We start from the raw sequence: 17,174 nt of genomic DNA, 5'->3' as shown, positions 1-17,174 counted from the left end.
AGTGTAGGCCTATGTGCAGGATCTTCAAAGGCATCACTTATTAATATAACAAAGAACATTTCTATAGGCTAAATAGACTTGCTAAGACAGTGGTTTTCAAGCTATGGTACATGCACCATTAGTGATACGCAACCTACCTCTAGTGGTACATGGGGGAATCTGAAATATTTTTGGAAAAAAAAGAAAGAAAAGAAAGAAATTATTTAAAAAAACATATACTATCAAACTACAACAACATTTTAAATAAAATGCTCAAATGTAATTTTAAATATTTTTTGCATTTCCTTTAATATTTTTTGTTTCAATATGAGCCAGCAAGTCATGTTCATGCATGCGCATACATCCATGTTTAGTTACCAGCTAAAATGTGACAGAAACACTGCAATTGTGGTTCCAAACAGGAATATCAGGAAGAGAAATGCGGCTCAGGAGTGTCCCCTTTTATGCAAATGAACTTCTTTAACCAGTTCAACAACAGTCAATAATAAACACTCTTCTCATTAGGAATAAACCTGTCTCCCTGGTAAACTGTCTGCAGCTGAATAAGGATAAAATGCTGGCCTAGGTGCACAAAGTTTGAGAAACACTGCTATGGAATAATAATAGTGAGAAATCTATTAGCTTAGTTTATCGTATATCAATTTCATAAGCTTTTTACATAAGTAGTTTACAGATTACCTGTTGCTATATATTATTATATATAGCTGCCTCTTGGGGTTGTGCTGAGATATTTGTACATTATCCACCTAAAGCTTATTATCCATCATTCCATTATAAGAAATGAGCTGTCATGCTGGAAAATCCCTCCAGAGCACAAATGTATATGAGGCTTCCACTCAGTGCTCAATGATCCCTAAAGTACAATAACAAACTGCCACCACTCTCATGCTAATCTCTTCCACACAACATGCAGGAAAGGGGGGGGGGGAAATAGGGAAAGATTGTAGTTTCAACTTGAGACCACATTACCCAGAATCCAGCGTGAGCGAAAGTCGCCGCACCTTCGCCGGGTGGAGCTTGTGAACGTGGGAACGTTTGTGGGTTGCTGCGGGTTTGCGGGAGTAAGAAAAAAAAAAAAAAAAAAAAAAAAAAAAAAAAAAATGTTTGACAGGCGAGGTGAGGAGAGCTGTGCGCGGGGATAGGAGCAGAGAAGTGAAGTTGTTGGTGTGCGCCGGTTCAGTTTTTGAGTCATCGCAAAGGCAGGCGTGGGAGCCACAAATGGTTTGTACGAGTCTAAGCAGCAACAGGGCACGGAGAGAAATGTCAGGGACTGTTTCAGGCTTGAGCAGAGGGAAGCGCCACTAGTAACACCGCAACGCGGAAAATATTCAGAGGGGGGTGAGAATGCGAATGGTGCGAAGATCCCGAAATCAAACCACAAAATGGAAACGATGTAGCGTCGCTGCGGCATTTCATATAGCTAGAACTAACGTTAGAGTAGAGAGTAGATAGCTAAAGGAGCTAGCGGCTCAACTAACACATACATGTAAAGTTATTCCCCGGAGAAAGCTGAAGCGGAGCCCGGGGGAGGAGGCGTCTGTTGAATCGGAAGAGTTCATCAGCATTGAAGAAGAAAAAAACAAAAACAAGAAGATGCTACGGAGGAGATTGAACCGTTTGGTATGTGTGCCTGTCACCTCACACACACACACACACACACACACACACACACACACACATATATTGTTAGCCTGCTAGCCTTTAACTGCTGTGATTATACCCTGAAAGAATGTAAGCTGGCATCTACACTCGTTTCCTTTTCCCCTCTCTCTCTCTCTCTCTCTCTCTCGTAGCTTGAGAAACCACCTAGCTCTGAGCAAACTGTTACTCCACACTGCTGACAGCACAGACACAGCTGTTGTCTCACTTCATTGCTTTATTATTATTTTTTTGTTTTGTTTTGTTTTGTTGTGCCAGCCCTGTTAGCTCACTGCTAGTTGGGTAAGTTGTTCTCAGCCAGGAAGTCACGACAGATGTGCTGCGAGTTAACTCACTCACTGAACTACACTTCCAGGTTACATACGGGCATTTCTTCATATATATATATATATATATCACATACTTGCTTTCTGCTGTGTGATCTTGTTAACAACCTAAAGTACAGTGGAAACGTAGTATAACCTTTTTAACAAAAAGCTAAATGAAGAGAGCATCCACTTGCCTCCAGAGAGGTGTGCAGCTTTCCTCTGGGGTCTGAAGGGCTAAAAATAAATATGCACTCTATTTATAGGCACAAAGACTTTGCATCAAAAAGATATGTCCCCGTAGTCTTCGTGGTCAGCAGAAAAATCAATCAGTTTTTTAATATTTCACTGGATCTAGCTTCTTAAATCTGATTATCCTTTTTTTACCCTTATGCAGCCCTCCTGAGGATGCCTCATAGTAGTTTCCCCCCCCTCATGCTGTAATGTTTCTTTGTCCAGCCACTGCATTTGTTCACTACAAGAAGTTGGTATACTGCCAGCATGAACTGCTTTGACATCATATTTCACGATTGGTCAATTTAATGCTTACCCTTTTTAAAGTTCATCCACTGGTTTCACTGCCCTTCCTCGGTATGTTAATCAGTCAAGAGTGGGCTAGTTGAAAGTGGAGTAACTGTCCGCGAGGCCAGGTTTATAAATGCTAAACCGCCTTTACTGCCTCTTTATCATCCTCTTATGCACCAGTAACCTGTTGTCACCAGTGGTTTGAATCCCCCCCCGGGCTATGTGAGCAGTATAGATACCGACAGTGAATAAGGGGAAGCAATATAATAATTATAGTGCCTGACCCTCCTCCTGGCCTCTCTCTAAGTGTTGCCAGGTCAGCTGATTTTCCTGCTTCTGGAGAGGATTGCTGCTGTAATTTCTCTTCAGTGTGAGCTGTAAATAATATTTTGTGCGGAGCAGCCAGCCACACTGTCATTGATGCACACATCGCCGTTATCTCAGGCTCTGGCTCTCTGCCTCCTGATTCACACCACCCTCCCCTTTGCCCATGGGAGATACATGTGCATCATGAAGAGAGAGAGCGTGTGAGAGAGAGAGAGAGAGAGAGGAGGGGGGGTTGCTCGTACCAAAATGCGCTGAGGAGGAGACATGTGTCTCACTTGACTCTTCCACTATGGTGCACTGTACCACTAAACCGTGAGTGTTTATTTGGAAAATCATTAAAGATGGCTATGGGAATGAATGGGGCTGGGCTTTTTTCATCAGGGGGGGGGACACTCCATTGGTTGTAAAGCTCTGACAGGAATGCAAAATCACACAGTTGCCTTTGATGTTCGTTCAAGCCCTCGAAGGCAGCAGTGTGATCTGCGAGAGGTGGAGCCTGGTGGAAATGTGATAGTATTCATTGTGGGAGCTCCCTGCCTTGACTACAAGGAGAATATCACAGTCACATGAAAACACCATCACCTAGGCTGCACCTTAGCATCTTTTTTTTGCACCATGGTAACCAGTAGGCATCCTCCCACTCGCTAGCTCGATGAAAAAACCACACGTGCGAATGTTCTGATTTATATTTTGACTCTTGTACTGTACAAACACGACTACTGCTCAGTAGTGTCCCATGTCCTGTTTGAAGCTCCACAGGTGCTCTTACACTGCGCACAAAGGCAGGAAATGCTCACACTGTTACCAACAAAAATGCTTTGTGTTTGGATTATGTAAAAATAGAACTTAGTGTTGAAACAGTTATTTACTTTAAATGTCAACCATTCTCTAGTTTCAGCTCCCTGTTTGTGAAGATTTTTGGTTTTTATTTGTCGTACGTGATAGTAAACAGGTCGTCAGACTTTTTCTGTTTTCTGATATTTTATAGACAAAATCATAAATTGAGAAAAGGATTGACCGCCTGGACTGTTTGATGTTTGTTATTCACATTTCCTGTGTGAAGTGAAGGTTGTTTTTTTTTTTTTCATATGCCAGAAATAAGGATTGCATTTTAAAGGACCAGTCAGTGACATCTAGTCGTCTTATTGCCGATAGCAACCCCCTCGCCTCTTCCTCTCCTTCGTGAGAAAGAGAAACTACGTTGTCCAGAGAAAAGCCCTACATAAAGTCAGTGTTTGGTTTGTACAGTCAAAAACATGGACCTGCAGCATTTGTATAAAAGGCTCAAAGGTAACAATAGCAAAAAATTCTTATTTTCACGTGATTATAGACGTAGTTATAAATAATCTATCCCGTTTCTGCCATAATGTGTAAACATACCCATCCAAATCTTCACCTGTAATGGCCTCTTTGGGTTATTTAGGCACAAACTGTAGATCACATGACATATCGTAATATGTTTAGTGTCGGTAGCATTTTAAAATAACATGCGGCAATGTGTTCTTATCAAAGCATTGTGAAGAAATTTGAGCCTACAGATTGCACTCCTCTGTTGTCATGGCATTTACACAGTTCATTTCTATAGCAGCGAATATCTGCCTTTTGAAGCTACGTGCTTTGAGTGTTTTTCTTGTGGCCTGATTTAGATTTGAAGGACGCAAGTCTGCTCAGGATGCAGCACCACTTTGATCCCCCTCTTTCACAGTAGGGCTTCCCCTTCATCCCTCAACCTTCCGCGCTCCTCTCCGTCTCTCTCTCTCTCTCACAGTCCAGGCATCCATGCACCAAGGCCTACTACTCTCAGATATCTGTCTCTACTTGTCTGTGACCCAGGCACTAGTAAGCATTCCTCCTACCTGGCAGGAGATGCTGGTATGTGTGAAGGATTGCATGTCAAATGCTTCTGGAGTTCCCTATGTGTAAACCTGTTTCTCAGGTCAGCAATATACACAAACCTGTATGCTAACTAACCGTGCACACACCTGCACGATAAGGTGACTTTGTGTAAACATATTTTGCTAACGTAAACAGACTTCCCAGGGGAGGCTAATGTTTCATTCAGCAATAAAAGAGCACATGTTAGGAAGTATCGGAGTAATGAGTCTAATTTCCAACGTTATAAGCACTCAGTAATGTTAAATGTAGCTCATGCTTTATTTTGGTTTTGCTGCATTACCTGCTGCGCTTCAGAATGCTCAGCTATTTTGCATTCAGGTCAGTCTTGCTTTTATATACTCACGTCTGTGAGCTGCTAGTACTGTAGCACCTGTTGTGGACATATTAGAGGCTTTTATTAACTGATGAGGTACAAGAGTCCTTGAAAACAGAGTTGTCGTGTTTTGGATTAGGGCAAGAGTACATCTGAAGGCCATCGACTATACAAGACATGTAGGTCCGTTTGATTTATCTGCTCTGTTTGATTAGGAGAGATGCATATTGATTAGAGTCGTGCTCAGTTTTGCCGCCATTAGTCTTACAATGCGAAGCGGCTGGCGAACAGAATTGCTTACTCTGATTTCTTTCTCTTCCTTCCTCTCTCTTCGTCTGGTCTCCTGCATTCCGCCCAGTAATGGAAACCCAGCCAAGGGGGCTCATCTGCAACACACAGCAGGATAATAAATATATTTAGTGTGAGGAGGGAGTCGGTGTGAAGGAATAAACGTTGGGCTGTGGGATAGCGGGCTGATGAAATATAGTAGGGGAGCATGAAAAGCCCTGCGTGACTCAAACCTGAATGTGCTGGAGTGAAAACAGGGGGCGGACCTGTAGCCTTGCACCTCTCACATCTCTTTCTCCACGTAATGGACAGACCTTTTCAGGCTTCCTGTAGTGGGTAACATTGGTGTGGACGGGTCAGGTTGGATGCAAGGGAACCACGGATGGCTTTTTCCGTCAATTTTCCACTTCTTTTTTAAAAGCCAGGCTCAATTCTCAGTTTGTAGCTTTAAATTATTCAGGTTGCTTCATTTATTTTGAATTCTCCTCACATCGCTCCTCCCTTCCCTGACCCACGTATCTATGCCAGGCTAGCAGCACTCAAAATGCGTCCTCATCATCCATATATGTATAAAGGCTCATCCAGAGATTTTCTGTGCCATGCTCCAGCTCTAGCATTACCCAGACAGCATTCGCAGTGAGATGTGAAGAGAATGTTGAGATGTGTCGGAGGGGGGGGATGTTTATTTATTTTTTTTTTTTGGTCTGTGTGTATGTCTCACTGTCTGTGTCTGAGCATGGAAGAAGAAGGAGAAACGCCAGCACGTGATGTTTCGTCATCCCAGGATTTCATTCATGTCACCTGAAATGATAGGGTACCGGCGTCCACAGAGAATAGGAACAGCAAAGTCCATGTGAGCATTTAACGAGCACTGGAAGACATACGATCATGCCCACCTCCCATTCATGCTCGCGTGAACACCTGGGTTAACCAACAGCCTACAATTATTATCTCCACGGCAAACTCCCTGCTAGACAGGCGCTATTTCTCAGTCACTGGGAGAAAAATGAGTCTTTTAAAAGTGGTCACAGTTCAGTGGGAGGAAACGCTTGATGAGGAATCCCAAACCCAAATCAACCATGCCCTTTGAGCAGACGAAGGAAAGAGCCACATTGATTTTTTTTTTTTTGTCATTAGTCTCGTTACCCCCCCTATGCAGTGTCTAAGGATAATTAATTGAATAGCAATTACAGCCAGCGTAGCCTGGTACATTATTAAAGATAATGTCATCAGTAGGGCTGTAGCTGAGATGGAGATTTTTAAGCTTGTCAGCATTAGAGTGTACTGTAAATGCCTTTTTGTTGGTATTGCGTGGCTCTCCGCCAGATGTGGTGGGAATGAAATCCATTGCAGTGTTGTGCGGTTTAGTTAAGTTACAATCTGTACACCATGTAGAAAAAGCAGCTGGATCGAGCACCTTCATCTAAGTAGATGAATGGTGGTGATTTGTCGTGCACATGCACAGTACAGAGGGGTATGTGCAGTTGGCTGGAAAACCATACCATCCATTTATGGCTACACTACTTTAAATTCTCTTTAATTATAGATTAAAGTGTGACTAGGCTGCTGCTCAAACATGTGCTCCCTTTCTTCTGGTCTTAAAACACACAAGTGTGGTGGTTGTCTCCCTAAGAACCCTATTTGCTTTTGTCACTCTCACCAGGACTTACTGAGCTACAGTAAATTGTCTTGAAGATGGTAGAAATGATATGGGACAAAGTTCAAGATGGGGAGGATGGAATAACATGTAATCTCAAACCAAAGCCTCAGTAAATTAATGCTTTAAAACTATAAACCAGTTAAAAAATAACTTGCAGAGTGACTGTAAAACATGTTCCCACATTTATTGTGGCTACATTCATGTCTTCTATTTAGTCTGTGTAAGGTTCAGTTTTGAGGAACCGGGTGTGTCGGATACACAAATGTTCACAGACCTCTGTCAGCATAGTGAGACTTGATTATGCATTTCCTGTTGTAACGTCTGTGGCCATTTTTTTCGTGTTTGACCAAGCCACAGTGCTCAAAAATTTCCTACCAGTGACTTGCATAGTTCACTGTACACTGACAGAAATCTATGAGTGGTTCATTTTAATCTCATGGCCACCTGTTATCTAGCTACAAGATTCCATTGGCTTTTAGATATTTTCATGTCTAAGAGTTCAGCAGATCATAGGCATTTCAAGTCGAGATGGCACAAAAGCTGTCTGTGGTTTTTTGATGCCACCTAATGATTGAGGAAGCAGCTCCCAGTGCAAGGTCTAGATGAGTTTCCCCTCCTCCCCATTGTCGAGGGACACAGTGTAATGTAGGCCAGTACCAGCCCATGGTACAGTACACTCTGTGTCTCGTACAGCTGCAGGGATGCTAGTAGAACAATGAGCCTTTGCCTATCCACAACAGCTCCTTAGGATCAGCCCTCAGTTCAAGTTGGACTACCATTTCTCTGTGGCACTATTCATCACTGTGTGCAAACAGCGGACAGAGGAGAGTGTGGCCCCTCATGTGGGGTCTGTAGACTATGCCAAGTGCTGGTGAACCCATGATGGAGGTAACTTCTGTTATAGTTTCACTTTGCTCTGCTTTTACTTAATTTGTTAACCTCAAAGTATGGACAAACGCTCTAGCCACCATACCCAATAAAACGATTTTATGATGTACTAATAATGATGTGCTCTCTTAGATATTTGGAGATTTAGAGGGAAGACTAAAGCTGGAAAAGAAAATACCGAAAAGTTTCACTCTAACCTAACGACACAGTATAATTAGTGATATGAAATGTTTACCATTGCTCTCTGGTGAGACAATTTGGTCATATTAAATGCAGTAAGCTGGTTAAATTATAATAAATGAGATTTTCTTTGATTAGAAATGATTTTAAAACAAAAAACATATCAGTGCGTCTGAAACATCTTCACGAAGAGCTCGTTTGTTGCTTGCTTTAAATGAAACAAAGGGGTGTGAATACTTCTTAAGGTCATTGTAGCGACAAACTTTTAGTTGTTGCTTGATGTTAATGCGTCTTTTTGTTGAATTTTCTTCAAAAGATTATGTAGCCTCTGTAAATTCTCTGCCGCCTAGACAATGAGCACTTGGATGTGTAATCAAAACTGAGAGAGTTACAATTAGTGAGACAGAGTGAGCATGCTGGAAGAAGACAGGCAAGTGGGCTGACAAGAAAGACGGAGGGAATGAAAGGAAGGCGAGTGCCAGATAGAGTACTGCAGTGACTCAACGCATGCATCTTTCCCCTCACATTCAAACACTCATCACTCAGCTCTATTCAGCCTGTCATAATAGCAACTTTATGTTGCAGTTAGGCTGTTTTTACTGTTGTCATCAACATTTCTTGAAACTGTTTACTGGAGGTTAGACATTTGCTCTGGCATTTATTCATTCCATTACTCTCAATATACTGTTTGATGTTTACGTCTCGGTTTACTCTAATGTCATAGATCTTCTCTAGGGACTTTACCTGTTAAGGTTTCTCTTACTGCTTGTTGTGAGAGGGGAAACCCTTAGTTATTAATGTAACCCCCAGTTCTCTGATTAGCATGTGTGAGTGTCTCACTATGAGAACACCTCCTGCTTGACCTCATCAGAAGCTCAAATAACATTACCCCAGCCCTAACTCGCTGGCACTAGTAACATCTATGTCATATATACAGTGGTCCCTCGCTTATCGCGGGGGATACGTTCTAAAAATAACCCGCAATAGACGAAATCTGCAAAGTAATCATCTTTATTTTTTACAATTATTATATGTGTTTTAAGGCCGTAAAACCCCTAACCACACACTTTTATACACTTTTCTCAGACAGGCATTAACATTTTCTCACATTTCTCTCTTATTTAAACATTCTTCATTCAAAAGTTCAAACTTTCGCAGATTTAACAAAAATAAGTAGTAAATGAAACCAAAGATCAAAACCTGTTTTCAAGCCTAAACATTTTTAACAAATTTATTTTTAATGATCAATCTACGAGGTTTGACACATAAGAAATTATTACCAGTAACTCACGCGTATTTCACAGTTCCTCTGACTGCAAACATACAGCACTTCAGAGTCACACTGCTAGTGATTGAACATTTATGTAAATCTGACTAGCCGAACGCATTTTGTACAGTACTCCCTTAGCTAATCAGGACGACGAACGCAATGCACGTTCGTACTGTACAGTACGCTGTAAAAAAAAGCATGAAAAATTACACTAAAAAAATCCGCGTAACAGCGAGGCTGCGAAAGGTGAACCGCGTTATAGTGAGGGACAACTGTCATAGGCTTTATACAGTGTCAGTTGCCATTCAAAATAATTTCAAAGGGTGCTGTGACATCCAACCTATAAAAATCTAGCAAATGTTTTGGGTGAGGCCCAGCATGCAGCTGCACAAGAAGTTGCTAGACCCCTGGTGAAATAAGGTCCTTGCTGGCATAAACACGTGCAATATCCCTTTCCCATGTGTGGTTTTGCCCAAGACAAATAACTTGACTCTGTCTAAAACCATGCATGGACTGGACACATACTGTCTGTGCTCCTCAGATGAGAAAGGAGCATAAGCCTATAACTTTCAGGATAAAAGCTGGTTTAGGGTGCAGACTGAAGCAGTGACCAAGTTGTGCACTTCTGTGGACAGTTTAGCTTATTACTCTATAACAGATGTCGACAGGCGTCTGTGAGAAGTGAGAAGTGGTTTGTGAGGGCAGCTAACATCATATCACCATAGGAGGCTTGCGGAGGGTCACATCCCTTCCTGATATAGATGTTAGAAATGTCATCCAGTTAGGGCTGGCATAATGTTATGTTAGCTTCTGATGAGGACACACAGGAGGCGATCCCATAGTGAGACACGAAACAAATGCTATGAAAGAGAACTGCTAATAGGAATTGCATAAAGCAGCAGATACAGTTGACCTGTGATGAATCCACTTAAGCTGAGAGCAGCATCATAAAACCCGATAAGATGCAGATGTTGAATATGATAAAAGGACTCAGCCTCTCTCTCTCTCTCTCTCTCTCTCTCTCTCTCTCTCTCTCTCTCTCTCTCTCTCTCTCTGCCCGTCTCTCTCTGTCTTTCTCTCTCAAACACGCACACACACACGCCCCGCTTTTCTCATTTGCTGTAGAAATTAAGACAGTAGGCAGCTTGGTTCTCCCAGAAAATCACATGAAATGGATACTACGATCAAATGGGAACTTGAACTTAACAAGGAATACCTCATTCACACTGTAGTGCAGTGTTATTAGTACACTTGCAGGACATAAAGGAATACAAGCATCGGTCCCCGGTGCTTTCTGTTCTTCACGCAGCTCCCTCACGCCTCATTAAATGTGTTTAAGTAGATTTTCTAAGTGGATTTTTTTAAGCTTAATGGCACAGCTCCTGCATTCTGTACTGAATGGGCTTGGTGTTTAGCTCTCCCTGATACCAAACCGCAAGAGCAGACTGATCAGAACAAAGCTTAACATACTCTATTTTTTTTTTTTGTTCGCCGTTTTTTCAATTTACTTAAGCACTTGTAAGAAAAAGTTACGTCATCGATTTAGTTTGACCAAAAAACCTGTTTGTGTCAGGGTAAATAATACTCACTGTGCCATTGTCACACCGGCTGTCACTTGCCTTTTTTCCTCTACATATCATGGTATCCTCTTTATTTGCTGTTTGCTCAGAGATACTTCTACGTCAGATTAACTTCAGGAGGTACACATGTGAACTGCAAGAGCCACGCTTCAGATAGCCTTGACGCCAACTAAAGATGCAAGCGATTTGCAATCCTGAGAGACAGAACCACTTATTGTATGCTCTCTCACAGACTGTAGATGACCATAAATGGAAACATGTTTACGTCAATGAATAGGGTCTAAGAAAACTGGACGTGCTGTTTTTGATCTTGTGTGAATCACATGTTGGTGTCACCTGAGGGTCATACATAATGTTATATGACCAATCCAAAATCAGCAGAACTGAAAAATGCCTCTTGAATGAGTCTTCAAATGGTAAATCTAGTTACGATAATAGTGGAAGAATTGAGGCAATCATTAGATTAGAGTCATTAAATAAGATCAAATTATCTGACAACTAATTTGATATTTGTTACATCATTCTTTAAGGAAATAGCCGATATCAAATGCTTTTCTCTATTTTATATCTTTGTACACACAATATATTTGTTTTTTGTTTTTTAGATTGTTGCTCAAATAAAACAGTGGAGCTGCAACAATTAGTCGATTAATTGGATAGTATTCAAGTTAAATTGTCAAGTTTTCTGATTTCAGCTCAGTTATAACTTATAACTATAAACAAATTATATTTAATATATCTGAAGACGTTTCAGGCTGTTTACATCAACTGAACAGAAAACTACAAACACCTGCACAATATCATGCCGTTAAATGCATTATTCAGTAAATATGAATTGTAGTATTGTTATATTTTATTGTTTGTAGTTGTTTGTAGACCTCATTATTCTTTTAGAGGTGTTACAGTGCATTCTACACCGCAGACAACAGCACCAGAAATGACCAGAGTTGAATCAACACCTCCGGTAGTGTCAGTTGCAGTTAAACATGCTAATTGAAAAAGTTTCAGAATAAGTGTACTGCCAGGAAGTTGCTGTTGCGATGGATTGTATTACAGTGTACATGGCCTTGTAATTTTCTGGTTATCCAGTGTGTCTGCTGAACTAACAGCATGCAGATTGTGACAAAGCCGGATAGCCACTGAATAGTGAGATGGTGTGACAGGACGCACTGTCATCAGACCAGAGTCCTCATTGGGAGTTTGGCAGTGGCTGAATGCAGTCTTATATTCCCCCTGCTCTCAGTGATGCACCTTTCCCCCTCTGTTCCAGCCTGTGCTCGTTTCACAATGTGTGCATAATTTAATTTAGAGCATAATTTAATGTAAAGTTTCAGGCTCACTCAATTCTCTAATGCACTATTTATTTCTTACTGAGCAATTAGATCTCAGCTCAATTGAGCATCGGATGTTTGCTTTATTGATTTTTGTTCACGTTTTGTAGCGGATGCTTTTTTCATCAAGAATGAATCCACTGTTTGGTATTGACATACTGGCACTTGACTCTTGGCCACTTTTGCTTTACTTGCTAACATCATTGGCATTGAATGGCTCTATTTGACCTTTGGCAATGAGGCAAAGATAATGCAATCAGTTTTTATTTTTTCTCACATTAGCATTTCTTGTGTGGACTTGCTGTTTTGTAGATGAGCATTATGATCACGTAACCGCTCAAAAATGAAGTGGACCTCATGATCTGACCCTTATTGAATTTTATAGCCATTAAATTAATGCCCATTCAATAGTTCCTTTTTCTTTAGTTCCTCGTGTCATGGACTACTTCCTCTTTTTATATAGAATCTCATTTTCAACGTGAATTATGTTGTTATGTAGGTGCCAACATTTCTTTTTGAGAATAATCTCTGAGGCACAAAGCTTGCTTATATAGGATGTTGCTCATGAAAACGAGTGTTTATTTATCTGATAGCCCTGTGACCTTATGCAAAATGAGTCCTAAAGAGATAGGCACTGGTGAAAGATTGGCATTAGTTGAAGTCAGCCAAATACTGTTGACTGTCTGACCTGTAACCCTGTAAAGTACAAGCCAGAGCCCTTCGCAGAGTCCTTTGACGTGAGGCTAATTTGGTTTGTAAATTGTTCCTTACTTGCATTTTATGTTTTGTCTGCGCAGCCCTTTGTACGTGATTGCTTTTTTTTTCTGGTCCTACATTGCTTTCTAATGTTATATTAGGTGTTCGCAGAATTGCATATCTGAAATGCTGCTATTACATTTGTAGATGGCATTTTGCAGAGTACACAGAGGAAGCATAACTGCCAGAAACACTGCATCTGATTCAAACAAATGAACGAGGTAGTCCATGAGGGTGTTCTTGGCGTACTGCTCCTCCCTGGTGGCTGGTGGTTGTTTGATATTGAAAAACCTGGATGTGCTTGTGTCCTTGGATCCTGTTGTACTTCCTTTCTCTCACACTCTTTCTTCCTCCCACTCGCTCTCTTCCTCTCTCCCTTCATTCCCTGGCAGCCAGGTCCGTCCGGTCTTCCTGAAGGGGTGTCAGTGTGTGCTGAGCGGCGAAGGGATGGTAGATTTGACCGCCATACTGAGGTGTGAACATGGCTGCTCATGCATAAGGGAGCACTATGTAGGCCTGCTGGTTCCTTTCTTTAGTCTGGACTGGAGGGACAACAGGAAATATTTCAAGATTTAGCCTTTGTGTTGACCATTAATGAAATGGAGTTATTTAGGTTGTGTTTTGTCCTTACATGCTTAAATTAGGCTTTCAATTTTGAGGCTTTTCTAAGATCTCGTTTCTTATCATCAACAGACTTTGTGCTGCTCGCTGTCCAGGTAGCCATAATTCACACCTGGCACTTGCCCAAGATCTGATGTTTATGGTTATCTGTCCCCTCAATGCACATGTTTCTGACCTTTATTTGACATACAACAGATGCCCTGCCTGCATAAATGTGTACCTAATACACTTATATCTGCACTCCCTGTTCTTGAGCTGAGAGCACAACTACATTTAAGAACTGGTGGGTCTTTCAAACTGTTGGAGCAGAAAAGAATGGATAGTTTGGAGCATGCACAACTCATTTTGATGCTGCTTAAACCATTGACTTATTTGATAGCCATTTAAATATTGTCAACTTAAATCTTCCATTCAAAATTTACACATCATATGAAAGTGCACCATATAAATATATCAATAGAACAATCAGGTGTAGGTATGTAGGGTGGGAATTTTCAGTGTAATACGTCTGAATAATTTGTACAATGTAGGTTGGTACAAATGCAGTGCAAAATCATTTTCAACTAATAAAGACATTTAATGTTCAAACTGATAAACCTGTGTACACTCATTCTGAATTTGATGCATTCTGTTTTAATTTACATTTCACACTAACTCCTAACTTTTCTGGAAAGTTTTTTTTAATAACCCTACTTTCCTGCCTAAGTGATGAGTAATAGTCGACAGACGAATACTCGATTTTGTACTTAAAATAGTCAACAGCTTATCCATCTCAGTGTTTATTGACTGATCAGTTAGTGTACCCTTTATCTCGCCATCCATGGTGAGATAAGGAACATGCTAGACGATAAGAAAGATAGAGGAGGTGGAAGCAAATATGGGTGTAGCAGCTCTGGCTGATCTAGTACACTGGTTTTGTTGTTGTAGCTGTCCACTTTAGACCAGAAAGAAACGGAGGCGTTTGAGAGACTGGTGTAGTTTTCTAGGCTTCACTCTTCAGGACAGAAACATTTGGTGTTTGCTCAGTTGAGATTCATTCAAGACCCCATTTGATGGCAGTGATTTTTAATGGTAGTGATGCACTAATATGATACAGTGGTTGATCTGAATTGCTACTGCCCTTTTATTAAACAGACTCAGCCTTGTTCAGACATGACTGATCCACATTATATCCATTTCTATCCACTGCTTTATAAAAAAGGAACAATGCAGCTTGATAACCTTTTTCTGGAACATTATAATTCAGTATTTACAAGCCTGAACAAATATGTATGCATGTCTTAAGTTAACAGGTTACTTAGTTTGAGGCTACTGTACTTCACACACAGAAGAATGAATCTAACCAGTTCCACACAGTGTGACAAAAACTGATTTTAAACTCAAAAAGGCAAACGTTCTACCTGGCACTTTCCTTAGTTCCTTTTTAGGTCATCATTCATACTATTGTCTGTGAGATTTACATAAGCCTGCAAAGTGACGTTAAAACAATGACCTGGCGACTGTGCCTTCCTCGGTAATTCATCCTTCCTGCCTTTTATGGAAGAGGAATGCCCCAGCCGACTCACATTAAGAAGAGTCCGATGTGTTTCTGGCTCCTGACCTGTTTCTTAAAGTCAGTCCTCTTTCAAACATCAGGCTAGTGTGTGCGAGCACATATCACCCTACCATCTGTACCACGACAAGGTTGCTCGACCCATAAATCTGTGCACAGCATTTTTCTCCCGGCTGCCCTCATTTGTTACTCGTTTATTATCGATGAGTGGCCACCTGGGAGAGAAAGAAATTAAGTTATAGACCTTGCACAATCACCATTTTGGCCCCATTGACCCGTGTCATACTTTTCTTTGTCCCTTCTCTGAGTTATTGGCTTGTGTTCAACAGTTTTCCGCTGGAGTGCTTTGTAAGTCTTTTTAATTTTCTGCACCACAGTAGAAATTCTAATCTCTTAATTCTTGACCTGTGGATGGAATTTAGACCTCATCGAACTGTGAAATGTTTTATGGCCACAACAAATGGTTTTGCGATCGTTGTGGATTTACTACATCTGGGGAAAAAAAACAATGCACCATTAAACAACTCTTTTGTATTCATTTATTTTGCACCCCTCCTCGGTTTGTTGGTCAAACTTTGGCCTACTTTCAGTTCTTGTTCGTTGTATGATACACATTTTATTGTTTGGTTGGTTTAATGTCTAAACTCTGTTTAAGTGAAGGTAGGTAGCTTAAATTATTAACATGTCCTCTCTTTATTTATTTACTTATTTATTTTTAACGTTATGTCTTCTCATCTCTACCCCCCCCTCTGCTGTGTCCTCCTGTAGCTCGGCGGTGATGAGAGAAGAGTAGACAGTAGGACTATCTATGTTGGTCATCGGTCGTGTTCCACCACTGAGGCTTTCATACCACCCAAGTTCTGTGATAACAGGATTGTGTCCTCCAAGGTAAGAAATGCACTCACATGCTCATGTCAATGCTCAGTTTGTGTCTTGGCTCCTTAGCGTATTAGGTTTCACCTGCCTACAGGCATTTTCTTTTCTCTTATCTAACACTTGGAATACAAAATTGAACACTCTGAGCCATTCCTATGTCCTTCTTTCGTTATTCCTCCTCCCACTGCCTCTTCACTTGCTCGTCTTCACTCCCAAAGGAAGGCGATTATTTGTCTGTCAGGGGAGCACTGGTTGTGGCAGTGAAATACATGGCTTCTATTAACGTACCGACAGGGTGGGCAGTTCCTTTTGGTTTCCCCTGGGCTTGGATAAACTACACTCCTGCCCACCTACTCACTAAATCTCACCCCTCAGTCCTGTGTCAGCTGCAGGCTCAGGCAGTTTGGCATATGGATATGAAGGGTGAAAGTGATGAGGAGAAGGAGGAGAGTGAGACAGCCAGTTGGATTTATAGTGGTGCAGAGGGTCCCAGTGAGGATGGGCCAATCAATTGGCTTCTGCCAGTATGTCAGGGTAAACAGCCTTTAATTACCCCGGCTGTAGTGTTTATGCTCCTCCATGCCTCCGCTCTCCATCGTCCTGTTGCTTTTGCACTCTGCAACGACCAATCTCCGCCTCTTCTCTCTTGCTCTCGTTGCTACTGCACCACCACACTACGCCACCCTCACTGCTGCCACCCCCCTTTTCTCATTACTTTCACTCTCTTTTCTCTCCGGCAAAATGAGATGGGCCGTTCTGCTGCCGCTGCATTTCAACACCATCCCCATGCAGACATTACCCTTCATAAACATTGCCCTATTGCTTGTTCTGTATGTGTGTAAGTATGCGCACGTTTGGTTTGTGTTTTTCACCCTGCTAGTTTGTTGTGTGGCACAAAGTTACCAGCAGGGTATTGTTGAGACGTCTCTCAGGGATTTGAGCAGATAAAAGCGTCGCCTCAGCCCCGATGGTATCAGCAGTCATGGCCACTTAAAGAACAAAACACACAAAAACAGTCACCAACCTGATAAGTTTGTCTCTGCATTCAGGGGTAGCCAAATTATAGCGATAATTCACTAATCTGAATCAGTGGAATACCTGTGGGTCCCCCAAAGGCTCTCTCCCTAGGCAGTACAAAGAACAGAGA

General features: G+C 41.5%; 1 protein-coding gene across 7 annotated transcripts in view; it reads left to right on the top strand.

The window, feature by feature from the left end:
* Positions 1 to 928: 928 nt before the first annotated feature.
* The window catches only part of atp11c (ATPase phospholipid transporting 11C (ATP11C blood group)), a 39,426-nt gene continuing 23,180 nt past the window's right edge, over positions 929 to 17,174 (top strand). For 4 of the 7 annotated variants that reach the window (XM_010736592.3, XM_010736593.3, XM_010736591.3 and 1 more), the window contains exons 1-2: positions 930 to 1,620; positions 15,920 to 16,039. In XM_010736592.3, coding sequence (XP_010734894.1) covers positions 1,594 to 1,620; positions 15,920 to 16,039 — 147 coding nt within the window. In that variant the 5' untranslated portion in view covers positions 930 to 1,593. Of the gene's footprint in view, positions 1,621 to 15,919; positions 16,040 to 17,174 lie in introns of all 7 variants that reach the window. The other 3 variants (XM_019256772.2, XM_019256781.2, XM_019256786.2) reach the window with 1 other exon arrangement.

This window comes from Larimichthys crocea, chromosome I (genome assembly GCF_000972845.2).
Source record: "Larimichthys crocea isolate SSNF chromosome I, L_crocea_2.0, whole genome shotgun sequence".
NCBI classification, from domain to species: Eukaryota; Metazoa; Chordata; class Actinopteri; family Sciaenidae; genus Larimichthys; species Larimichthys crocea.
Note: the sequence above shows the minus strand (reverse complement) of the source record. Positions and strands in the feature narration are given on the sequence as shown.